Source organism: Elgaria multicarinata, chromosome 7 (assembly GCF_023053635.1).
Source record: "Elgaria multicarinata webbii isolate HBS135686 ecotype San Diego chromosome 7, rElgMul1.1.pri, whole genome shotgun sequence".
Taxonomy (NCBI): Eukaryota; Metazoa; Chordata; class Lepidosauria; order Squamata; family Anguidae; genus Elgaria; species Elgaria multicarinata.
In genome coordinates this window covers 37,225,707-37,253,384 of record NC_086177.1, presented here as the reverse complement: position 1 = coordinate 37,253,384, position 27,678 = coordinate 37,225,707, and the positions used below count along the sequence as shown (strand labels likewise).

Here is a 27,678-nt window from a genome sequence, read left to right as displayed (position 1 = left end):
GTTTAAAGTTGATTTATATGTGCAAACCATTCCTGTCTTCATTCTTAAAATCATGTGCAATTCCAGGTGAATTAATCTGGAATAAATATCATTGCACTTTCTGTTCTTACAGATTCGTTAAAAACACTTTGTACCATCAGCTATGGTATGGCTACACACTATAGAAAATACGTATTTTTATTTATCCTGTTTTCTTCAACTTTATTGCAGTGTAACATCCTTGTTGAGTAGCTTTCTAAAGCGATTCAGTAAGTTTTTGGGTTATGTCAGCAATGACATGCATTTCATTCCCATTCATTTTTGTTAGGTCCTGGTGAAGCATTCATATCTGGAAACATTGCGCTATGCCATTTCATTAATCTCCAAGCTCCCCTTCACATGCAAACTGAGCCATACATATGAGCTGTTTCCCCATGCCAGTATCAACTACCCAGAGTAAAGATATAGAGACATTTACTATTAAGCACACAATTGGAGAAATTACAGTAGCCTTTTAAAATTCTATTGGCATTAACTTGTGTAATTCTGTGTTCTAACAGTCCATGCTATTTTAAAAAGACCAAAGAGGGAAAGTTGGTTAGATATTGACAATTTAAAGATAAGTATTAGGTCAATAGTAACTCCAAGACAATGTCAAGCTGCGTGGTTTATTTCTAATAGTAGAGGGGGGGACACCACATTGCATATGCGAAAAGAGAGATGAGCTCTGGTGTTGGTAAAAATTCTTATGTTTTAATATTTTTATTAAAGAGAAGAATTTTTACCGACACTAGAGCTTGTCTCACTTTTCACAACTTATTTATTTCTAAGTCAAATTCTGAGGTTAAGGGCTTCCTGAATCACCTAGTACATGCCTAGATTGAGGCTTTGCATAAGATCAGTACAACGAAATACAAGTAAAGTTATATTACTGAGAAATTCATATATCCTTGCCTGGATCCTAAGATCACTTTTAAGGGGCCGTCCTCCGGAAACCTTTGTCAAATGAGGTGACGCAGGTGACTACTAAGGAGAGGGCCTTTTCAGCAGTGGCACCCTAATTGTGGAATACCCTTCACTGATATCTACTTTGTAATCTTTTTGATACCAGGTGAAGATTTTTTTTTATTCTCCTAGGCTTTTTAGTTAAAAGATTTCAATTTAAAAACAACAACACATGTGTTCCTGCTTTTAGGATTTTAGCATTGCTGTTGATTTTCCTTTGGTTTTACTTTCTTGCAATATTATAATTATATTTTATCTCCATTTTGAGAACCACCCACAGAGCTTTGGCTATTGGGTGATCTAAAAATATAAGAAATAAATAATGTTGATTCAGACAGTGATTGGATAATTATCTTAATCAGGTCAAAAGGAAAAGAGGACCAAAAAGCCAAACCAGGAAGAGTAAGATTTATAAAAATTATAAGATAAAAGAGCATGAATAAGAAAATCCCTGTGCTTTTTTTTAAAAAAGTAACCAGATAGATTCAAGTATGCTGCATATTTTTTTCATTTATTTAGTCATTTAAAAATTCCTACCCTATTGTCCCAATACTAAATTAAGGTAGCCATAAAATAATTACAAAAATAACATTATAATACAATGAAAGAAGTAGCCATATCTGTGATACAGATTTGTGTGATAAATATTGATATTTCCCAGGATTTGAGCAGGCCAAGACCAAAATGATAGTAAATTCTGGTATTTACCATGATGTGGACTATGGTCAGAAAGCCCATGATGCAAGAACTTTGTGGAAGCTAAGTCTAGATCTAGTCAGTGCCTGGATGGAAGACTGCCTGGGAACCACTTTGTTCAGCAGAAGAAAAGCAGGTTACCTTGCGTTCAGTAGAAGAAAAGCAAGTTATGTGTAATAAGTAAATAAAACCTTAAAATGATATAAGCTGAATACATTACCAAAGACCTGCTTGGATACAAAGGTGGTGGGGTTTTTTACCTTCATTTGAAATGATTGTCATGGGGACTACTATGAGAGCAAGTTCCATAAACTTGAGAAGACATAGCATGGATTCATATCTTAGTTTACCAGCTACCCAGAATTTTAGCCTTATGACCAGCTGTTATGTCAGAGTTATAGGAACATTGCCAGGCCCAAGACATTTTGCTTCCTGAGGTGAAGAACAAGTTGGTGCCTCCTTCCATTCCATGTACAAAAGTCAACTGGACTGGCACTTGTGATGGTTCAGCATCTTCTGCTATTCCTGAAGGCAGCAGGGGGCACATGGCAGGCCACATGGCCCACAACTCTCTCCTCCAACACCTTGCTGCCATCTCCCATCAACTAACCTGAGGCGACCACATCAGTTTCTCTAATGGTAGGGCCAGCCCTGGACAACGTGATAGTGTTAAATGTAGATATACCCACTGTAATATTTGGGTTTCGGATTCATGGTAACACGCTTGACCCCGAGTATTGGTGCATTTGAGGGCTTATAGTAGTGTATATTATTTTATATTGGCAACCTCCATATAAAGCTGATTTTCATGTGACTAAGTTCTAATAGAACATTATCAAATCAGAATTCATGTCTAAAAGTACCATCTGGTATCTTAGGTCCCAATCTGTTCAACAACAGGGCAAACAATTGTATTTTTCTGTAGAGGCTCCAAAAACAGTTTTGGCATGGGAGGGTACTCCTGCATTGAGCTGGAGAAAATGGAGTTCTCTATATAGATAGTGATTATATGAAGGCAGTGAAAGACAGATACTGGATACTATCATTGGAAAGAGTGGTATATAGGCATCATTCATCAATTTGAATATTTAGTCTGTCTTTACTGAAATTGATGTGAAATGTATTCCTTTTTCTTTCTTTTTCCCCAGAGTGTTGTAATATTTGAAACTGTGGCTTTTATGTAGTTACACTTGCATTTTATTTTATTTTTTGTTTTGTTTACACTTTTTTTAACTCTTGTTGACACTTTTAATAATAATAAAAAAAGATTTAAAAATTGCTGGGCTGGGGGCAGGGTCTACTATTTTCTTAGATCCCCTTCCAAAGTTCTGTTTAACAGCAGCTAGAATGAATAGTTTATTCTTTTCTGAACCATATTGTCTTCAATCACTATTGTTTTTAGACACCATTTTTTCTTTTGTTCAATATGGATAATAAGATCTAAAAATCATTGAGAACAAACTTCCAAAAGTATTATTTTCTGATGATAAAGTATTGGGCAGAAAATAACACTTCAATCTGAATTTTGTTCTAAAAATGTGGGTTTCCAATCAAGTTACATAAACGGAGAGGTGTTAGCCAGCGGCCCTTTAACTAGAGCTTGTCCAGTCAGCAACAAAACCCCAATTCAGGTTTTGTAGTAGGAGTCAGCTTCCAAACTAGGGACCAGTTGGCAGAGAGGAAAACCAAACATTGCATTTCATTCTATCTATCATGGCTCTTTAAAACATCAAACAGGGCTATAATAGATAGAATGTAAGGTGGTTTTTTTTTTCTATTTTAGAGAATCTAAAACTCAGATCTAAGAAGAAAATTCATCCCATAGTTTTGGAGAGAAGATTCCAGCCAATTAGTCTCATTTAAAATGCACATGCACACACACACACACACACACACACACACACACACACACACACATTCTTTTGAACTTCTGAAAAATGCTTCTGGTATTTTGATATGATTATTGTGTGTGCGTGTATTCCTTTTATATACTGCCAGATTTCTTTTGTTTTAATTGATCAAGAATTATGAATACCCCTCTCTTCCCTGTATATGACTGAAAGGCAGGCACTAAATTTAACTATCAGAAAGCCATCCAAGAGTTGGGTAGGCCGTGTACTTCCTCTCAATGTGAGTAGTAGGGGGGAAGAGCACTGCACCTTCTAAGAAGCAATACTAACTGCAACAAAAACCTTTCCAAAAATGATTGCTAGTCAGGGATGATGAGACAGCTAGGAGTTATCAAAGCCTTTGCATATCTGTAAATAACACATTCCTGACACCACCAGTCACATTCTCATTCTAGTTCTTTAGCTTTCAAAGTTTACTACTAGAACAATTTCCCTGTAGGAGGTCTGCTTCAGTAGGATCATGTGACTTAGTAGGTTATGCAATATCTTATTTCCCTTCACTGCACAAGTACAATGTCAATTTTATGGCATGTCAGTGCAACAACACTGCATATTTGCAGTATCCTTATCTCCTCTCCCACTCCCCACACTTTATCAATGGATGGAGAGAGGGAACGATCAAGTTCAGGCTTGTACAGATTGTCATTTCTGCTGGGTCGCTGTGCCCTCCGTTCATGGCAGACCCTATAGAAGCTTGGTAGTTAATACTCTACCATGGTAGGTGGAAATGACATTTGTGGGAAAGGGATGTTCTAAAGCAGCCTTCCCCAACCATTCGCTTGTTCTTGCCTGTGTGCACCAAAATGGGTGGGGGCTATAAGTCCTTCACAGTTTGCTGGAATGGGGCAACATTTTGTATGTGGTGTTTCCTTATGGGGAGCCTCCAAACGCTACACTAGATAACTGTGACTTACTTTTAACATCACAATGTGGCCAGAAACCATCCGCTTGCTATTTTCTTTCGCTTCACTTCCCCACCCCCACTTCACCTTTCCTTCCCATCCCACCTCTCATTCTGATCTGGCAGCTCCTATGTCCTAGGCCCACCCCACCAGTCAGCAAAGCAACAACCCAAAAATAAAAGAAAGCTGTTTATTGACACACAAAGCAGCTTGTTTGGCTACTTTTGCTTGCCTGGACCTGGGCTTGATTAATACTGCATGGAAACTAGGACTGTGCTCCACTCCAATTCAGACCACAAATCCGGAGCAGAGCGACCCGATCCGCCTCCGCCAAAGGCATATCCGGGTTGGGGGAGCTGCAGATCGAGGCAAAGCGGTTTGCCTTCATCCGGAGCTCTAAATGCAGGTAAGGGGGGAGGGGCGCTCACCTGGCGGTGCCGCTGCCACCACAGTCCATGCAGCGACAGCAGTGGAGCCAGGTAAGGGGGCAGGGGGGCTTACCTGTGTCCGTTGTGGTCCGGTGCAGGCCTCAGTTGAAGCCTGTGCCGGACCGCGACGGACACAGGTAAGTGGGGGGAGGAGGCTTACCTTGCTCTGCCGCTGTCTGTGTGGTGATGGTGACGGAGCCAGGTAGGGGGGCAGGGGTGAGGGGGCTTATTCAGCCCCCATTTTGCCCCCCATTCCCCACTTACTTGCCTCCGCTGCCCGCCACGGAGGCAAGTAAGTAGGGAAGGGGGGGCAAAATGTTGATCCACCCCTCTGGATCTCACTCTGCAGAGGGAAGGAGGATCGAATCAGCCCGAAGCAGATTGGTCCAATCCAAAAGTTGCAGATTGGGCCACAAAGTGGTTCAGGGGGTCCATGCACAGCCCTAATGGAAACTGCTAAGGCACTTTGGTTTGATTAAGCATGGACAAATAAATACTGTAACTCTACGGAACTTTGCAGGACTGGAGCCAAAATTCACACAAACCTGTCCTGCATGGGGGATGCACTGGATACAAGGTTGGTTGGTTTTTTTAAAAAAACAACAACAAACCTGCGTGATTACAAAGATGTGCAAATAAAAGCAGATTTTCACCAGAAAAAGGGGGGTGGCAGCTCTAAAGCCTTGGAACTTTGCAGAAGCGGGCAAAACTTCATACCCAGCATTCCCTTGTGGGGATGCATACAATGCATGGCAAAAAAAACCCTTCATGCTGCAGCTGCCCAACCAAGAAGGGAGTTTGCAGGGTGCACCACTGGGGGAAGGGCAAGGTCAGGCAGTGAGCCGAGCAGCTGCAGCAGTTTTGACCGCTCTTGCCAACCAATTCTGTAGCCAATCTTTAAACCACTCTTTAAGCCTGTGGAGTACCAGACGACACAATAAGCCACAATAGTTTAAATATAACTCACTGAAGACCATGGCTTATCAGAGCTAAATAAGCCACCATGGTTGAGGAAAACACACAGATAACACAACAAATCATGGCTTATTCAGAAAATCAAACCATTGTGGCTTATCTTCACATGTGAACCCAGTCACTGTCTGAGAGCAACTTTCCAGGGCTTCAGGCAGGAATCTTTGCCAGCCCTACTGAGAGATATTGGGATCTCCGGTTACGGCTAGGAAATGCTAGAGAACCGCTGCCAGTTAGCATAGGTTATTATTTATTATTTATTTATATAGCACCATCAATGTACATGGTGCTGTACAGATTACACAGTAAATAGCAAGACCCTGCCGCATAGGCTTACAATCTAATAAAGTTGTAGTAAACAATAAGGAGGGAAGGAGAATGCAAACAGGCACAGGGAAGTGTAAACAGGCACCGGGTAGGGTGAAGCTAACAGTATAGAGTCAGAACAAACTCAATATTTAAAAGCTATAGGGAAAAGAAAAGTTTTTAGCTGAGTTTTAAAAGCTGTGATTTAGTTTGTAGTTCTCAAGTGTTCTGGAAGAGCGTTCCAGGCGTAAGGGGCAGCAGAAGAAAAAGGACGAAGCCGAGTAAGGGAAGTGGAGGTCCTTGGGCAGGCGAGAAACATGGCATTAGAAGAGCGGAGAGCACGAGCGGGGCAATAGTGTGAGATGAGAGAGGAGAGATAGGCAGGAGCTAGACCATGAAAAGCTTTGAAGGTCAACAGGAGAAGTTTATATTGGATTCTGAAGTGAATTGGAAGCCAATGAAGAGATTTCAGAAGTGGAGTGACATGGTCAGAGCGGCGGGCCAAGAAGATGATCTTAGCGGCAGAGTGGTGGACAGAGACCAGCGGACTGATGTGAGACGAGGGAAGGCCAGAGAGAAGAAGGTTGCAGTAGTCCAACTGAGAGATAACCAGTGCGTGAACGAGAGTCTTGGCAGAAGAGACAGTCAAAAATGGTCGAAATGGACTAATTCCTACAGTCCTTCCTGTTTTCACAAGATGTTGATCTTGATGAGAAAGAGAGGGTGCTGTTCCAGGAAGGATTCACAGGACAGAAGTAGAAAAAAACCAACAACTTATAAGTACTGTTGGTCTTGGTTATTTAGCTCTCCCTCTCCAGATTTAACCATTTCAATTTAACTTCACTCTCCCCGCCCCCATCTTTGACTATGTCCTTTCTTTAAAGATACAGATATGAATAATGTATCTTATGAACCTGTAGCTACCATGCAACCCTCTTTAGGTACAACTCATGCCCTCTTTGACAGCATTCTGAGAATATAGTCCAAAAGTTGGAAATTTTTAAAGCTTATAATTAATGGCCATATTCCCATATTCCCAATAAACTGTATGAAAGTATTCATTACCTAATGAGCAAGGAATTTTGCAAGGTTGGCAAAGACTGCCTTCCTTCCACACGAACCTGCCCAAACACTGATGAACTTGTGAAGCAAGGTGGGAGGTGACTGGAGAAATTGGCTTTTCTGTGGTGCCTAGTTTTAGTCTGATTTTAATCAGAGAGAGAGAGAGAGAGAGACTGTGGGGCAGTAATGTAGTGGGATCAGGGACACCCGGATTCAAATATCTTCAGCCATAAAACTCAAAACGATGTCATTGGCAGATTCACCATCATTCAGCCTAACCTACCTCACAGGTTTTCTGTAAAATGAGGTTGGAGGGGATGGGGGGCGGGGATAGAGCCATGTATACTATCTTGAGGCAGGGTAAAAAATAAAATAAAGGTGATTGCTGGTTGTCCTGCTTTTTTGTTTAAAAAAAGTTTTATGCTTTTGTTTTTCTGCGAACCACTCCAAAGATGCTTACACTGGGGAAAGGAATTGTAAATATATAGAAAAAGAAAAAAGAAATATTATGAGGAAAGTTTTCAAAAAGCAAACCATACAATCAGCAGGTCTTAAACTTTCATTTCTCTTAACTTGCTCAAGCAGTGTTGCATTACACTTCCAGCAATCATAACTTAGGGAGAGAGATAAAACAAACAAGCAATTTCAGGTAAAATAGTAGTGTTTTTATGATGCCCTTTTATGCAGGACCACATTCTTATGGACCCTTGTTCTGACGACACAGATGAAGCTGTAATGTCACTGATCTCTGCATGAGTGAGTGCATGTGCCAAATGACAGCATGGCATGCAGCCAAGTGACTGTCGACAGGTATAAAGCAAAGGCTATTAAAGATTATACTGATGCACCTGCAGGCAAATATCAAACTGCTTCTCCAGGTGCATTATGTAAAGGTTCAGTTCTATTCTAAAATCTATATAGTTAATGGCACTGTAGTGGCTGCCATGCTTCAAGACTTTTACTGTCAGACAAGAGCATTAAGGACAGTATTGCTTTCATGTGGAATAAAAGACCACTTCTTTTATAGACATGAGTCTTTTTTAACTACACTGTGAAGAGTTTTTATTAAGAGCCCTTAATGAATAGAAGGGACTTTTCTTCTTGCAGTTTTGATGGACAGTGATGAAAGACTTTCCTAACACACCATTATTCTTTTAGGTTCTTTTTTGTGTTATCAAGAGCAAAGCAATAAAAGAATACATATAGCCAGAGGTCATAATGTCATACTTTAATAGAAAAGGGAAATTTTAACTAATTGGTTTCTTGTTAGTGTATTTCAAAATTTAAAGTTAGTTTAAAACTTTGCGGTCATCCTCATTTTATTGCACAAACTATGCATTTCCCCCCTTGCATATCTGTCACCGGCAAACCATTTTTCTCATATGGTTGGATTCTGACTTAGTCATGCTTAGATTAGACCCACTGAAATCACTGGAATAAATTAATCCTGGATCCAAATCTTAATATCTCAGGAAGTACCTGTTAAACTTGGAATCTCCCCCCCCCCCCCCAAATCCCTTAACCTTATGAACTGCAGTTAGCACTGCTGTTACAGATTTGTTTCCGAAAACCTCCCTCCATTATCCTGACAGTATGGGAACTAAAAAGAATTTTGCTTTTGCTTTTCCTTTGGGATAAAGGTTGCACACGTACCTACTTTAGCGTATGAATGTTCATTTCGTAAGAACCTAAGAAGAGCTATGGTGGAACAGACCAAGGGTTCCATCTAGTATAGCATTCTGTTCACATAATGGCCAACCAGTTGTCGACACAAAACCCATAAGCAGGACATGAGTGCAACAACACTCTCCAGCCCAGGTTCCTCATGTAAATCAAATCCCAAATTGATTACTGGGCACTCGGAAAAAAAATCTGTTTCAACATTTTCCAGAAACCTCACATTTCACATTAACTTGAGCTTGAAATCATCCATTAATTTGATAGTGATCATCACATCTCTTCCTATTGTCAGGCAGACTTATGCTTTATAATCCATTCACTATGTTAATACTGGTAACTCCACAGATAGGCAATAGCCTTATTAGGACTAACCAAAATGTCACAGAAGTATGCAAGCTTTTGAGTTCTCCAGAACACTTCAACAGCCTAGGTACAAAAAGCATGGGGGTTGAGGCATGGAGAGGAAAGAAAGATACAAAGACTAGGTGAGGTGTTGTGGCCATGAGCTTAAACTCAGTCTCAGGATGGAGCTTGAAGATTAAATAAATTAGTCACTGATAGGTGTTGCTGTGTCCCTAGTATTCTGGGGCAAAGAAGCAATGGCTGACTCCCATTTTGAAAGCATCAGATCTGTTTCTTGCCTTGGGCTAAACAGACAATTTCCGGGGAATTCCTTCATGGCACCGAGTTGGTATCACCTTTCCCCCAAACCCTATGGTTTCCCTTACCCGGGGTGGCGCTGGATAATCCTGTCACCAAGGAATGAGCACAGTGTTTCCAGCAGTCATCTGGGTACCACAGCCTCTGCCCTGCCCTCTTCCTGGTTTCAAGCAACCAATCATCGATCAACTTCCACAAAGACCACCCCTTGGATCGGCCCCAGAGCAAGGTCAGAAAGCGGAATTGTTGTACTGACCTCGCTCCCACCCAAAAAGTCGGGGTAACTCTCCGACTTCTTTTATGCACAGCTTCAGGGGAAAGCCCCATGGTGGCTGCATCATACAACTGACGCAGTACGGATTTGCAGCCACTGCAGGGTTTTGACTGCTTATAGACAGCTGAGGCAAGAGCAGAAGTAAAGAGAAACATATTAGCAAAGCCAGAATTTAATTTCAGGTAGTGTATTATGTAAAAAAGTCAATTGTGCTGTCTTACCTAGAGGTTAGAAGGAATGGAACCATCAAAACACAAAGTTAGTCTTCAGGTAGTAGAAAATCATTTTCGTTTGGTGTTAAGATGAAAAACATAAAAAAAAAAAAAGGTAGCTGCACTGTCCATGACAATGGACCAATTTGGCTATATATATTTAAATGAAATAGTTTTTCATTCACAAGCTGATTGTGAAGAACTATTTTGATAAGAGTGGTTCAAGGTTGGACAGATCTGCAGTTTAATTTCAACTCTTGCAGAAATCTTGATTGAATATGCAATATACCACATGTCAACATAGCATTTTGAATCTGCCATTGTCCATTAGAGAGAGAACACACACACCCCATCAACATACAGGATTTGCTGAAGTGATAACCTCTCCAACATTCAGTGGATGTCCCTGGGTTCATCATGGATAATTTTCTTGGTGTCAGATACAATCTGTGTTTCAATTTTAACATTAATTCCCTTTTTGTATATGATAGTGTATTAAATGGGCATCTATCCCACAGGGCATTCCAATCCTTTTCCTCAATTCGGATTCCTAGATCAGTTTTCCAGACCATCCTAAGTGGATCCTTTGTACCAATTTCCTGAGTTAATATCCACTTATATAAATTCGAGCACAAACCTTTTGTAACTCCTTTGTATCCCACCATCTCTCGTTCAAACGCTGTAAAATTCCTAGTAGATGCAGTTTGTAATTCTGGCTGAGAGAGGAGGGCTCGTGCAATTTTTATCCATTGTCCTTTCCCCTCTCCTAGTTTATCTATCAGTTCTTCTGACTTAATCAATTGCCCATTTTGGAAGAAATCCCTAAGGCGATAAATTCCTTCAGATTTCCACTTAAATTTTTCTCTGGCTGTTAGTCTTTCTTCAAACTCTGGGTGATAATAAATTGGAGTTAGCGGTGAGAGTCCTGTTGATAGTATTCCCATCCTTGCTTTCCAGACTTTCATAGTGGTTAACATGAATGGGTTCTGCACCTGTTCGACCCGTCTAAACATGTGTTTCCTAAATGGACAAGAACAGATGGGGATTCCCACACTCTTTATTCCTTCTATTTTCACCCATTGTTTGGACATATCTTCTTCCATCAATGGAATAATGTATTTGAGCTGGTTAGCATCATAATATCCTATCAAACTGGGGATTCCCTATCCGCCATTCACCTGTTGTTTGTATAATAATGATTTACGTATCCTCATGCTTTTAGTGCCGAATATAAATGCATTTAATTGCTTCCGCCATTGTTGTGTTTGCTTTTTGGGGATCCAGATTGCTACTGTTTTGAAATAGAAATAAAAGTTTAGGAAGTTAAATCATTTTAACAGCAATTAAGCGGTCTGAGATACCCAATTGCTGCTGCTTCCACCTCTTTATTTCAGAGCTAATAATTTCCCATACTTTCTTATACTCTGCGTCATATAATTTTTTAAATTTTTTAGTAATTTGGACCCCCAGATACCTAAAACTGATGTGGCAGAGTGATATTCCCATCCTTTCAGCCAACTGATTTCGAGTAGATGGAGGAAGGTTTAAACACATTATTTCGGATTTTCTATAATTTGCCTTTAAGACAGCCGGAGTGAAACTCCTCTAATTTTTTCAAATATTGAACTATATTGATTGGTTGATTTGTAGTCAGGACCATCATATCATCCACATAAAGACCTAAGAAGTATTCCTCATTTTCTATTTTAACTCCCTTGATGTTTGGATTATTCCGAAGATTTTGTGTCAAGGGTTCCAATGCCAATATAAATAACAGTGGTGAGAGGGGGCAACCTTGTTTTGTGCCCCTTCTCAAATCAATTTTATTTGAGTTAACATTATTTATCCTGACCGTTGCTGTGGACTCACTATATATCTTACCTATTATAACCAGGATTTTTTTTTCATATTTCATCTTATTTAAGACCTCTTTAAGAAATTGCCATTCCAAGCAATCAAAAGCCTTGAAAGTATCTAGTGACCTTACTGCTAAGGGAAGCTTACCATATTTGACTTAGAATGGTATAATATCTTCAGCAATTTTCGAATAGGGTCAGAGATTTGGCGTTGAGGGACAAAACCTGTCTGGTCTGGATGAATATATTTATTGATAATTTTCTTCAGGCGAGTTGCCATGACTGTTGTAAAGAATTTTAACTCCTGTTTTGTTTTTTGTTTTTAAATCCTTAGCCCTGCTCTCCTAGAATGAACAAATCCATAAAACGGAATAAAAACCACTGTTATACAGTACTTATATGTAAAACTGCATTCTGCAGCTCTCTGAATCAGAGCAATTATGTGGAAGTCTGTTGTCATTTCAGTGGAACATATTTCCAAGTAAGTATTTGATGACTGTGCCCTAGAAATATATTTTAGCTGCAGACTCTAGTCTTACTTCATTTAGGAAGGATTGCTCACAACAGAGTTAAATCCATCAGCAATTAGTTTATACCAATTCTGGCATTACTACAAAGTACTCACTAGTAAATGTTTCAAAACAGTTCAAGACACGTTCTAAATAAATGTATTTTCCTACTGTTGGGTTACATTTAAGACTGGTTTATGCTTTAATTTTATTGTCAGCCTGGAGGTAGCGAAAAACATCTAATTTAGGATGTAATCCTATGCCCATTTAACTGAGAATAAGTCCCATTGATCTACTTTTGAGTAGGCATTTTATAGCATTGTGCTGCCAGCCTCTTATTTTCTCTCCAATAACTTTTTACACCATATTTTCCACAATTCTTGAGCAGAGGACATTTTCTTCTATCAACAAAGAATTCTTCAATATCTATCTTTTAAAAAGGAGTGTTTAATGCTAATGCATCTCACTGAGCTTTATTTTCTTCATATTTTTTCAAGGTAACAACTAGGATGTAGTTTCTAGTATAATGTTCATTTGGCATTTGCTTATCAGCATGAGCTTTCTAAAACATCTCATTAAATATCATAAGTTGGAGGGATATTTACAACAGTAGACCACAATGAAAGCAACCCATTTGTTAAAATACAGCAACAAGAAATCTTTATGGTATATTTTATCAACACAAAGGAAATATATAAGTCATGATTTAACACAATAATTTCCAATTCTGAAGAAGCAATGGGCAGTATCCAATTGTGCCATTCTACTACCATTAATAACTTTGTGCTAGCGGGAACTAGGTTCCGAACTATGTGTAAGAGGAGCATTCAACTAAAGTTACATTTGCACAACCAGCTGCATAAGTGTAATGCGCAAGCACTTGTGCAATGGAGAGATTCTGTAGAGCTCCATGAATGGTATTTGAATTTGTGTAATGTCTTCTCTGGATTCTGCTCAGTATTAAGGGCGATTAAAGCTTTTCTTCTTCCCCTCTCAGTTAGTGCCGAATTCTGCTCTTAGAACTTGGCATATAACATCACAGATTCTCCTCTAGTTTATTTGGTATATATGGTAAATATCATATAATCTTGCATTTTAGTGTTGCGATAGCCCAGAGATAAGCAATGGTTTACTTGTACGGACAGGACTGTGCAAATTATAGTTGCCTGTGACTCAAGTCAAGTTTCTATCAATATTTTGAAACTTACATTCGTTTTCAGGTTACATTCTGCAGTTTAACTAATAAATAACGTGGCAGTGACTGTTTGAATTAAATACTACATTATTTCAGCTAGGTGACAATGCATTCTTAAGGCACGACAGTACAAGTCTTTTTTAAAATAGATGCTTTGTTATATCCATAAACGGTAAAACCCCAGTGCAACCGTAAGGCATGTAAATACTGAACCTGGAAGAAAATAAGGGTGGGGAAGAAAAAATACACATTGTCAGATTTCAATCCTTATGAAAATACAAGTCTGACAGAACAGAAATATGAAACTGTTTCAACAAATGACTTGAATCCTTCCTACAACAATGCTTTGTTAGATGTCATGAAAACCAATAGGATTTCATGCTGGTAGGATCACAGCCTGTGATTTTAATTTCCAGAATACAATTTCAAAAGGGCTTGAAGGAAGAGGGGACGGGAAGAAGAAATGAAGACTGAGGTAAAATACTACTCTTGAAAATACCATTCCAAGATAGATATTACCAGAAGAATAAAAATAATTTATCTTATTCAAATTGTTTGATACATTTTCAACATGCATACATTTATATACAATGTACCTTCATATAGTTTCTTGAAAACATGCTAATGGATGTTAGATACCTATCACAAGTCAAAGCTATATAATCTAATAAACCAGTAATAGAAGAGAAATTATTTTACACAGGCTGGATGAGACATCATATCAGCAAAAATACCTAGATGCTAATCAGAGGTCTCCATATTCTAAATTAAATCTCCTTGACATAATTAGTAACTCTTGGCAGGCAACCAGAAGTCATTGCTTCTTATGTAAAAAATCTTAAACACATACACATGAAAGCTGACAAGCAAGACAGTTGACTAAGCACATACACTGAGACAGAACTACTTACCTGCTAAATATTTAATGTTGTCAAGTTTGTGCGATTCAAGCATTGTTTTCATACCTGCAACTTCAGTGTCAATTTTCCTGTCTGTCTGTGTTAAAGCTCGATCTTGTTGTGCATGCTTTAAAAGAAAAGCAGTGCTTCAATACAGTTTAAATATTACTATTTAAAAATTAGGTCCACATCTCCAAACAACAATACTGTAATGTTTTACATAACACAAACTCTCTTCTTATGAGGTAAACCTTTCTATTTGCTGCAATACTCTTGTCTAACATTATTACAATTAGACATATTTCTTTCTTCCCCACCTGGTTATTAAAACATCATTCCTACTAAGAATTATTCTACAGCTTGTATTTCCACTCTAATGCTATCTTATTAGGTATTCTCAGAGAATCTACGAAAAGCATGAGAAGCTAAATCTGAAAGTACATGGAAGTTGTGACTTTTTTCAAAATATGAAAATACTTTTTACTTGGAAGTAATTTCTGTTGAAATAAAACGGAATATATTTAAGAGTAAAAATGGAATATGTTAAGAGTAAAAATATTTGACTCTGTATGTGTTTCTAAAAGATTAGATGCTTCCTACATGCAGAAACAAGTCCAATTTGGCATATCTCCTCACATGTACAAGCACTCTTCCTACATGCTTAAAACAATCTTATGTTACCAAGTTGAGGAAGTGTCAAGAGATGCATAGCGGAATTAAAATACACCATCTGCAGTTTTACTTCCTCCAATATGCCCAAAGAACTCAATCTGCAAGAAATAACTACTGAATTACAATTGGTGGTGTTCTAGACTATACATTATTCCCAAAAGGAGGGAAAAGTTAGAATTATTAACATTTAAGACTAAACCATAAACATTAAGCATGCCGGACTGTGTTTGCGTCTCTCATGTATACCTCAAAACACGGCTATTTTTAGAGGGGATATTTTGCAATTTCAGAGTGAGTGTATGTAGGGGACTAGTCAGGTTCATTTCAAATGTTACTTAAACCCTTCATCAACTTGGACCAAATCTTCAAAGTTCTGTCCAGTTTTCATTCATATTGCCATTGGAGATGGTATCAATCTGGGAAGTTAAAATACACTTTGGCATGTACAGCACTTCAGTACTTACTGATGCTGACTTCTACATAAAAAAATAATCTTCCAACAGTTTCATAACACTCATGATTTTGAACTCACCTAAACTTCATCCAGAACAACCTCATGTTTTATATTGCATTCATGGATTTTGGATTTTTTTTAAGACTGCCAACACTGCTGCTGCCTTTCGTTACTGTTTTTGTAACCATTTACTATAGAATGATAAGCACAGCTTTCATTTAGCACATTCAGGAATCTATTTCTACTTTAGTGCATAGATATTTAAATGCCATACTCATTAATAGTAAACTTGCACAACAAATACAGAGGGAAGTATTATCCTGATCAACCTGTAGAGGTTTGGGTGCAATGCAGTGGGTGCCCACCTCCACTCCATGCTGTGACCAAGCTGGCTGGAAATGAGTACTGCTGGGGCAGCTGCAGCCTGTAGTGGTGGCTGGGCATCCACTGCTCTCGCACCCGTTTTGCTGGCATTTAAATGCTGAATGGAGCAAGAAGCAGCAGCAACACGGCCCAGAGAAGTAACAGCAGCAGCTGCCACCTTGATAGAAGACAAAGTAGTGAAGGAGGGGGAGGTTCCAGGAGACTTTGTTCAAGGAGTTTGTAAGGTAACTGCTCATTGCTTGTGTGCACCAAAAGAAGGGGAAGGAGCTGAGAGATTCTGGATCTAGTAGTCCAGTGTCAAGTCAAGTTTGGGAACGGAAAAAAGAGCAAAGTCACTGTTCTCTGGAAAGGGAGGGAAAGAGGTAGCAGTGAAGAGGGGAGAGACTTAAGTTTACACATTAGAGTGAACTACAACTGCTGCAGGAAAGTCCTACTGATGAGTCAGGCTTCTCAATCCTGCTCACACGCTCTCTATGGGGGGGAAAAGCAAAAGGTGGGCTATGAGGGATTCTCCTAAAAATTAAAAGCCTCCATTGCTACTCTCCACAAGAAGGTAAGCTGACACAATAATTAAGCTTATAGTTCTTACCAGTTCCACTACTTCTGTTTTCATTTTCAACAGTTTTCTCTCATTAAGTGAGTACTGAAAAATAAGAGCAATGCTTTAAAAAAAGAGCTCCTGCCATTAAAAACATCCCTTTTGTTTGCACGTTTCATTAAACACTGTTTTGTTTAGTTTTTAGCACCTTCCAGTATCACTGCATTAACACTGTTTTGAGGTCTCTGTGTGTGCTTTAACACCTTCCAGTATCGCTGCAACAGCTTCTGACTTTAAATGTTCCATTCTGCATTTTTTATGTGATGACCATGCCAACGTTACAAGTTGGTTGTTGCCAAAAATACCATCAGTTAAGACTTAAACCAAATACTTATAAACCTACACTGAACTAGGAAGACCATTATATCTTCCAGTTTATTTTTGGACTATGCTAGCTCTGTGGTTTTTGTAGAATGCCAGAGGACAAGTTTACTTACAAATAAGAGTAATATTGACGAAGTTCTCATCTCTATTAAGCCTAACATTTTTACTTCATGTTTGGGAGAAATGAATGTTTTAATTACTAATCATATTTTAAATCTAGTAGTATGTCCGTGTCACCCTGCAATAAAACACAATCCCCACAGATGATTTACATATTCCTTAAGACAAGCAGCCTTCACAGACTACAAATAACATCTCTGTCTAAACTATACACGGTGGCAGCGTTTCTGAACAATATAAAGAAAAACATACATACCAATTCTTTTACTCTGCTCTTTTCTAGATTGAAATCTAGCTTGCTGTCTGTACGAACTTTGGAAGTTTCATCCTAGAGAAAAAATGCATAATACTAAAAACAATGCCTGTATCTTGACATTCAAATTATTTTATCATTTCACAAGTAAAGCAATATAATATTTGGTTTTCTTTCGTTGTCTGTACTTTGCTACTCTAGAAGTTTGGAAATATTTTCCAGCTTGCAAAGCCCTTCCTCCTCCTGAGCTGTCCCAACCTAGCAGAATAAACAAGTGCCAAACTGGATAAAAGCATGCACAGGTGTACTGTACTCAAATTCTTATTGACCTGGTTTGCATATAATGACCAACCATGGGTTAGTTAATCCATTAATTAACCCATGATTGGTCGAAGTAATGGGGGAATGAGCAAGTGGCTTCCCACCTGCTGCTTCTGCTTTGCATCCAGTTTAGAAAACCAGGAAGGCCCCATGATGTGTGAACCCAGAACTCTTGAGTTACGGATGGGGAAACAACCCAGAGATTTAACCCAACAAACCATGGGTTAAAACTCTGGAATATTTTCCCTTCAACAACCCAGAGTTCCGGGTTTGCACGTCATGCTGAACAAGGAATGAAGCATTCTTGGATTATTTTCTAAATCAGATGCAAACAGGGTGGGAGGCAGCATGCTCACCCACTCCCATGCCACAGGTTGTCATTACATGCAAACCGAGTCATAGGAACAGTTTGCACAACTCTACAACCTGACCATATATACGTAAAAGGTTACCCAGCTTTAGAAATTAGCTGCAATAATTCTGAAGAGCTCAAGACGTATTTATTGTAGCTATGATACAACATGCACTGACCTTTAGAAACACCCATCAATGATCTACTCATTCAGCAATACAGTTCAGCTAAGTGGGACAGCATTTTAGTTTAACGCTCCAGTAACAATTCTGATTAACTGACAATGCCACCATACAAGTGATTCCTAAGCAGCCTCACATTTCAAAATAAATGTTCTAAAAGAAGCACACCTTACTGGGGAATGCTGGGAGTTGTAGGGTCTACTTCTGTCTAAATATGCATACAATCGCACTTTCCCCCTCATCTAAAGTAAAAAAAAAATTAAAAACCAAACCATTTAATCTGGAAGGGAGGATACAGCACACACTGAGAACTTGTTTGAAGACAGTAGCATGTAAAGAATAGAGCAGCCATACCAAGAGAAAGAACTAAAAGAGACACAAACAACTAAGAACTAAAAGAGGCACAAACATCCTCAACCTGGTGCCCTCCAGATGTTTTGGACATCAGTCCCAGCCAGCAGAGCCAATAATCAAGAATTCTGAGACTTGTAGTCCCAAAAATCTGGAGTGTACCAAGTTGTGGAAAGCTGATATAAGGGCTTGCCTTCATTCACGTGCCACTCTCAAAAAAGATCTCTCACCTGATTCCACTGATAATACATCACTAAGGATGAGAGGCTTTTCCTGTATTCTGTTCCTTTATTGCTATTTTGTTCTGTTTTATCTGGTTTTTAATTCATTTCTGCTCTTTGTATTGAACTTTTAAATATATTTAAAAAACCCAAAATTTTACGTAAACTGCTTTGAAGGGCCTGGTCAGAACAGCAGTATTGAAATTAATACAGACGGTTATTGCTGCCGAAATTTGCCAGGCTCAGGCCTGGAAGTAAACCTCAGTGGTTTGGCAATGCTCAACTAAGAACAAGAGACAAGCATGAGAAAACTCCACACTCTTTGCCTGCTTAGGTTAAAATGCAAGTTGAAGAAGACTTCAGGGTTTACTTGATTTGCCTGGGGAAACACCTACTAAGGGACAAATGCCCACGTCCAACAGGAGACTCTGTTATTCTGTGGGTGTGGGCTTCTGTCACCAAACAGTGGGTTTCTGAGATACAGAAATGGAAAGCAGCACCCATGCAAATGCATGGACAATTGTCTCTGCCTGATTGCACAGGCCCACAAGGGCTAGTTTCAGAAGGTACACCTGTGGAAAATTAGATATTTCAGATTTCCCACTTGCTTGGCTCATTTCCAAATCAATCCAACATGTGCCAGGGGAAGCTAACCATCTCTAATTTAGCCTACCACAAACAAGGGAAGATGCATTTTCTGTTGTGTTCAGAGTGAACTTTTTTTGGGGGACAAGGATGAAATCGGCAAGTAATTCCAGAAGGTGTCTTTTTGGCTGGTTATATGACCTAGTATTTCTTATTATAGGACCTAGTATTTCTGGCTGCACCCTTGTTGGCATTAGTTCCCTTTGGGTGACTTTTTCTTGCCGATAACAAGCATCTTCCTATTCTGCGAGCCAAATGGTTCTTAGCAGGTCCACAGCTTTCTGCACCATAGAAAGCAAGCCCTCCTCACTCTAGTGAGCACAAGCCTCAGCCCTCTGGAATGTGGGGCTCGGGGGACTGTCCCTGCAATTGCACTGAACTTCCAAGGCACAGACCAAGCAATATGGTAGGCCGTACCTTTTCTTCATGTCAGCATTTTTAATGGAATGGTACAGAAGCACTGGTGCAGACAGACCCCAAGATTTCTACTAAAAGATTGCATAATTTAAGCAGGAGTGTAATTTCACTGTCATTCTAATTCAGCAAGAGTTAAACAGTACATTCTTCCATGTGGCTCACTCTTCTAGACTGATGACGTATGCGGGCAGAAACAAAAAACCCGTATCCTGAGTTCTGCACAGGTAGTGCTCCTTGCCAAACTAGGAGACAAATAGTTGGCACCATCACCTTTAACAATGCTTGTTTATTCTCAGAAAGCACTAACAGTCTTAGAACGCAACCTTATACATGTCCACTCAAAAGTAAGAGCAACTTAATCCTATGGTTCTTTCTCCCAGGTAAAGAGGCTATTAGACTGCAGTCTTAAAACATCTTCTTACAGAAAGCCCAGACATGCAACAAGTTTAAGTTGAATTTTATGTTCAATACAGTTATATTGTTCAGGCATGAAGTATCTTACCATTACTTGCTTTTTTAGCTGCCGGAGTTCTAGGTTTAATTTCTTTGCATGAAAAAAAAAAGAGAGAAGAGCCATTAAAGTTACATAAATGCAGAATACAAAGGTAGTGAAGCATATGCCAAAGGCACAATCAACTGAATTGGTTATTCTGATGTCACAGAAGGATTAAACAAGTGGAAACTGTGGAAGTCCAAAACTAGTGCTCCAATGTCAATAACAACTCTGAAAAATTACACTGCCTACATGGCAAGGATTGGGTTCAAACTAGTTAAGGGCGGAATCCTATGCATGTTTAGACAGAAAAGAAGTCCTACAACTCCCAGCATTCCCCAGCCAGGCTGAGGCAGGCTCGAAGCTGTAGAACTTTTTTTCTCTCATAGAATTGTGCCTTAAGTAGCTTTGGAGCTTTCAATAGATACTGTAGATGGGCAACACGTACACCTTTTTATGCAATGATGAGGAAGAAAATTAATACATAGTTTTCTTTTTCTTAAGCTAGACAGCAAATGCACTTAACAGATTGTGCTGGCTTTATCTAACTGTGGAATATTACTAACTGAATAAACAAGATACCTTATTTTTGCTGGATGGCATACCAGAATGTCAGTGAAATCAAAGGGATTTAAGTAAAGTTCAGTTTCTTTGCATTGCAAAGTGCTATTCCTCTAAAATTCAAAAGACATATCCACATACTAGTTTCTATGGTTGCTTTTCTATGGTTCCCCCTTTAAACAGATCAAAAACACAAACCAAAATGATTGATAAGTGACATGTTAAAAGCAAAGGCTTTAACACCACCTATAATCTTTCCCTTTACTTCCAGATGGGGACTGAGGTTGAGCAGTTTCAATCCATGACAACAAGCAACAGATTTATTCAAAGTATGTTGCATAAACAGGTCTGGAATTTTTAGTGTTATTTTTACCTCATTTTCTGCTCGGAGTGCTGAAAATTCACTCTTCTCCAAAATAATCATATCTTTTTTCACAACACCAATACGAGACATTATCTGCTGAAGAGCAATTTCCTTTGAAAATAGAGAAGCATACTTCAGCCTAGTAGTATGAATAGCATTAGTTATAGAAATGACTTTTTGAGCCCGTTCAGAAAATACCTTAAACTATGGCTTTAACCATGATGGTTAAGCCAGAAATCCTGGCCGTGTTCAGAAAACACCTTAAGCAATGGCTTTAACCATGGCGAATAAGGCTTTTTATTTTATTCACCATGCTTAAAGCCATGGTTTAAGGTGTCTTCTGAATGGGGCATTTGTGAACTGGTATTCCACAATTTTTAAACTGGTGAAACTAGATTTAAACTACCTAGGCTCAAAAAGATCTCTTCTCGCCCACTATCCTGTCCAGGTTGCATTGTGCATAGAAGGAGGGCTGGATGGGAAAATGGGTGGGCAGGGTATATATTTTATGGCTCAATATCATTCCTCAAAATGACCTCTTGCTTTGGAATTGTGAGTAAACTACCCAAAGTTTACCTACAATTAGTGTTAGATTCGCTTTGGGTTATTTAACCTATGATTAACCCATAGTATTGGTTTCAGACACCACAGAGCAAGCTGTGATTAGTGGTTGCATATTCAAAATGGTTACAACATGCACCAGAGAAATCATGGGTTAATTAACCCACGATTTACTATATTATTATTATTATTATTGTTACTGTATTTCTTCAATTCTAAGACGCACCTTTTTCCCCATATAAACATCTCTAAAAATGGGGTGCGTCTTAGAATCGCGGGTGCATTTATTATTTCTTAGAAACAAAGCTTTTTTTCTGTTGGTGGTACTGAAATTAGTGTGCATCTTACAATCGATGGCGTCTTAGAATAGAAGAAATACGGTATTATTATTATATTTGTATCACACCTTTTGCCCAATACTGGGCCTCAAGGCGGCCTTACAAAATTTAAAACGTATACATTTTAAATCCTAGGAAAAGACATATACAACAGGTTTTTTTAAAATTACAATCTTAAAACATTAAACATTTGTTTATTGTTATTAAAACGATAAACATTAAAACATTAAACTGCTTCCTTGGAATTGGGTGGGAAGAAGTAGTAGAGTTGGGAGTCATCAGCATACTGATGGCACCCCACCCCACAACTCCAGATAACCTCTCCCAACGGTTTCATGTATATGTTAAATAGCATGGGGGACAAAACAGAGCCCTGAGAGACTCCACAGGCCAACGGCCAAGGAGTTGAACAGGAGTCCCCCAGCACCACCTTCTGGGTCCGTCCCTCCAAGTCCCATCCCAGCAAGGCAGTCCAGAAGAATACCATGGTTGATGGTATTGAACACTGCTGAGAGGTCCAGCAGAACCAACAGGGACACACTCCCCCTGTCCAGTTCCCAGCATAGGTCATCTACCAAGGTGACCAAAGTTGTTTCTGTCCCACAACCAGGCCTGAAGCCAGTTTGAAATGGATCTAGATAATCTGCCTCATCCAGGAATCCTTGGAGTTGGGAGGCCACCACACACTCCAATACCTTGCCCCAAAATGGGATGTTGGAGACAGTGGGGGTCAAGGAGGGCTTTTTCAATGTGGGTCTTACCACTGCCTCCTTCAAGCAGGCTGGCACCCTACCTTGGTGAAGGGAGGCTTTGATCACTCCACTTATTCACTTGGCCAGTTCCCCTCTGGCTCCTTTTATAAGCCAGGAAGGGCAAGGATCTAGTATACATGTGGTGGCTCTCACCTCTCCAAGGATCCTGTCCACATCATTGGACTGCGCAAATTGAAAGGTATCTAATAATACTGGACAAGCAGGTGCCAAAGTTACATCCACTGGATCTGTATCAACAATAGCATCCAAGTCAGAGCAGATCTGAGCGATTTAGTCTGCAAAGTGCTGGGCAAATTAGTCACAGTGGGCTGTTGAAAAGTCTGAAATCTCTTCTTGAGGGCCAGTGTGTAGAAGGCCCCTGACCACCCAAAACAGCTCTGCTGGACAGCTCCTTGCAGACGCAAGAGTGGCAGAGAAAAAAAGTTTTTTTGCTGCCCATATTGCCACGGAGTAGGCCTTCAAATAGGCTCTAGCCTGTGTTCGATTGAATTCACTCCCAACATCATTCTAGCCTCTGTCTCACTGTTGCTATGTGCAAATGGGGAAATTGACTTGGATTCTGAATTAGAGTAAACCCACTGAAATCAGTGGGACTTATGTTACTCATAACTAACTTAAGTTCCATTCACTTCTATAGATCTATTCTAAGTATGTCTGTCTGCATCCAAACCAATAGTTAATTTGGTTAATGTTCGATATTAAAGAAATTTTCACTTTTATTTATCTAACCTGTTGTATTTTTGTGACCATGTCTTTATATATAACATCCATGTTGCTTTTCATGATGTTCATTAAAGCAGACACGACAACCTCAGATTGTTGAGTAGTGAACCCTAGAAAAATATAGAAAGTTATTCTTTAGCAGATGTTAACAAAGTGCCATTCATACACAACCAATAAATAAATAAATTTGGAAAAATGTAATATTTACAAAAATAAAGATTTCCTTGGCAATCATGTGGATTAGAAAAGTTTCATCTCTTCTGCTTTAATAACTACTGTGGCATATAGATAGCAGCTTAAGCGTGAAGGCAGGACACCAGCTTCTTTGGAGCCCCCAAGTAAATGTATTTGTTTGTTTACTGTATTTCTATACTGCCTTTCTGAATCCAACCAAGGTGGTTTACAAAACTTTCAGAAAATAAAACAATAATCAAATATGAACTTAGTAAAACATAAACACATTTTAAAAAAACATTTAATGTGCTACACAAGTCTATAGATCTAGCAGTGCAATTTTATGCACATTTACTCAAAAGTCCAGTCTTCTGAGCTTGTTCCCTATTAGCAGAGATTTAGGATTGCCACCTAAATTAACTAGCCTCCAACAGAATACTTTTCCTTTTGCAAACTTGTCACATGAGAAAATTCAACAAAATTACTTTCACTAAAATATGTAAGTATGGATAGAAAGAGGAATCTGATTTTGCCAAGGAAGAATTTTGGGAAGTTACCAGACAATCTAATGAGAACTAATGCTCATTAATAAGGTAACACAAGAAATAATTCATATGGTAGACTGCATATTAACATATATAACAGAAAAATTACCATTTTCCTCCAGGAGGCATACAAAGGCATGGGTATCAAAATAAAGCCTCCTACTTCCAGACAGAGAAAAAACACCCTTCCTATTTTCAAATTGTAGAGGTGATGCACCAATATTTACATCTAAAGAATGAAAGCACACACAAATAATTGTCAACATAAAGCAACATAGTAACATGCAATACATGAATCCCTCCAACCTTGGATCACAATACACCTCTACACTGTAGCACCATCATTTTCCCATATTGTCATATTCATATCATTTTCCCATCATTTTGTCATAAAGGGACAGGGGTGGTTCACAGATAGTCCCAGTCAAAATAAGATTTTTGTAAGTGCAACTACACTTATACCATGACTAAAGCAATTCATTATTAATTCCAAATAGAATAGTTTAAATCTGGAATTTTCATAAACATCCCATCTATCCTATAGAGTCAACATCAGGCTTACTGCAATAAGGAACACATACAAAAACATTTTTTTGAACTCTCTATAGTACACATTGCAATATGAAGATTAAAACACAGAAAACTAGTAATTTCAAACATTACTTCAGAGCACTAAGAATACAATCCAATGACAGTGAATAACTTTTTAAATCCATTTGTTTTCAATTGGGTTAACAAATATAGTACATATGCGCATTGAAAACAAGGGGGGCTAAAATATTTAGCTGCAGTTAGCTCATTCTCCAGATACTTAAAACTCATCAGATAATTGACAAGATGCTACTATTTTAGGCTGCAATTCTATGCCTGTTTTGACAGAAAAAAGTCTAACATCTCCCATTATTCCCACTCCCAGCATGGTTGGCTGGCTGGGCGTTGTAGGACTTCTTTCTGTCTGAACAGGCATATTATACTGCAAACAGGAGGGGGGGATGGAATTTTTAAACCCGTTTTAGAGCGCAGTCCTATACTTGCTTAGACGAGGGGGGGAATCCTACAACTCCCAGCATTTCATAGCAAGCCTGCTAGCTGGGGATGCTGGGAGTTGTAGGCCTTTTTTTCTTCCAAAACACGCATAGGGTTGCGCTCTTAATCTTCCGTTTTGAAAGTAGTAGCAAGGAAGCTCGCAAAAGCTCGGCTATAGAATCCAATTAAAAGTTTTTCGTGAGGGCAGCTTGGAAACGGAAGCTCACGAGGCAACGACATTCGTGTAACTTGCACAATTTTACATACACAACTAAGCAACCATCTCTCTCTTACACTTAAAAACACCCACCCACACCCTCCTCCTGGTGAAGCACCTTCCCTGTTCTCCAAGTACCCGCCTCTCACCCAGCTTTTCGACGGCCCGACAACGGCCCACGTTCAAGCTGAGGAAACGAGTCCCCACCCCAAACGAACACGCATTGTCGGTGCAACAAGAGGAGCCGCGGGCCGCCGCCGCCGCCGCCGCCGCCGCGCTCGTGCCGCCGTTTCGGTCGAGCCCGCCAGCTCTCGGCGCGAGGAAGCCCGCCCGCTTCCAGTCTCCTAGGCAACAGCGGCGGGAGAGCGGGGATCGTACGGCGGCGTAACGTGAGGCGCCTGAGGGGAGGAGGTCGGCGCCTGGCTCCCGCTGCAGGAGGCAGAGCCCCTTCCTCCCATTGCCCAGCACGACGGCTGCGGCCTGACCTCTGACCATCCCTGCTTCCCCCTCCGCTAGAGGTCAAAGCTCGAGGGCGTCACTTCTTCGCTTCATCGCTACAGCAGCAGCTCTACCGGTCGCTCCCTCCAACTGCCCGGCCCAACGGCTGGGTTTTTCCGGCACACGCTACGCATGCGCCTCTTCCTTCTGTTAGGAATGTTTACCATAGCTGGGCCAAGCAAGGCGCTGTGTCCGCCACCTACTGGCCACAAATAAAATTCCACTCGTACAAGCGATGCAAAGGCCAGTGCTTCGAAAATAATTCTATATTCAAAGCCTTCGAACTTCATAAAACCTTCAAAACTGTCCACTCGGGCTATGGATGTTTAGGCATGAAAAAAAAAGACCTACAATTCCCAATACGGCCCAGCCAGCATGACTGCCTGGACGGATGCTCCCATAATAATCTGTATTTTTTCTGTTGTTTATTCGTTCAGTCGCTTCCGACTCTTCGTGACTTCATGGACCAGCCAACACCAGAGCTTTCTGTCGGCCGTTGCTCCCCCTAGCTCCCCCAAGGTCAAGTCTGTCACCTCCAGAATATCATCCATACATCTTGCCCTTGGTCGGCCCCTCTTCCTTTTGCCTTCCACTTTCCCTAGCATCAGCCTCTTCTCCAGGGTGTCCTGTCTTCTCATTATGTGGCCAAAGTACTTCAGTTTTGCCTTTAATGCCATTCCCTCAAGTGAGCAGTCTGGCTTTATTTCCTGGAGTATGGACTGGTTTGATCTTCTTGCAGTCCAAGGCACTCTCAGAGTTTTCCTCCAACACCACAGTTCAAAAGCATCTATCTTCCTTCGCTCAGCTTTCCTTATGGTCCAGCTCTCGCAGCCATAGGTTACTACAGGGAATACCATTGCTTTAACTATGCGGACCTTTGTTGTCAGTGTGGTGTCTCTGCTCAACATCAAAATAGAAGTCAGAATTGGGCTTTTGTATCCTGGTGTTTATCACCATTTTGCTAGAGAATTTATTCTAAAATAATTGCAAGTTGTGATTATCATTGCATCATGAATTATACAACCTGTCCTTTAGTTACATTTTTACTATTTGTTTTCTAGACCAAAGGTGATGAGTTGCTATGTATTTTAAATAAGATTGTTGTGTGGCATGTGCTCTATGCTAGGTGGCAGGTCCTAACCATACTGAATGTCAGCTCCTGGAACATCCTCTCTCTGGAAGCTTGCTATTGTTCTATGAGGCCCTAATATCAATTCCATCAGGCTGCAACAGAAGGAGAGATGGGAAGCAGAGCCTGCTCCATTGGCTCTGCTGAGAAATCAACTCCTCCACTCCCTGAAAGTTTCCATTCCAGTGGATCATTATAAGTACTATGTAACTTTAACAGTTGGTGTCTAAATTTGTCTCCCCCCCTTCTTTCCTCATGCCTTTTGTGTTGTGTCTTTTAGATTGTACGCCTTTGGACAGTGACTGTCTTGTTTTTATTGATATTATTAGGATCCCCTTCAGCTGAAAAGCAAGATAAAAATGCTAATGCTAATAAAATAATAATTGGACTTTTGTGTCTTCCATTGTGGTAAGATATTTTAGGAGTAGAACTGGATG

At 39.8% G+C, this 27,678-nt stretch overlaps 1 protein-coding gene across 2 annotated transcripts; it reads right to left on the bottom strand.

Annotated features, from left to right (window-relative positions):
* Positions 1–13,109: 13,109 nt before the first annotated feature.
* Positions 13,110–26,116, bottom strand: MCUR1 (mitochondrial calcium uniporter regulator 1). 2 transcript variants are annotated; one of them, XM_063130417.1, is made up of 9 exons: positions 25,764–26,116; positions 24,481–24,600; positions 23,659–23,762; positions 21,267–21,368; positions 20,342–20,383; positions 17,354–17,425; positions 16,645–16,698; positions 14,558–14,672; positions 13,110–13,859 (listed from the first exon to the last, which is right to left on the bottom strand). In XM_063130417.1, the coding sequence occupies exons 1-9, from the start codon at positions 26,107–26,109 to the stop codon at positions 13,804–13,806; spliced, it is 1,011 nt and encodes a 336-aa protein (XP_062986487.1). In that variant the 5' UTR covers positions 26,110–26,116; the 3' UTR covers positions 13,110–13,803. The 2 variants fall into 2 exon arrangements, with proteins under 2 accessions (XP_062986487.1, XP_062986488.1); XM_063130418.1 differs by lacking the exon at positions 24,481–24,600.
* Between the last annotated feature and the right edge of the window lie 1,562 nt (positions 26,117–27,678).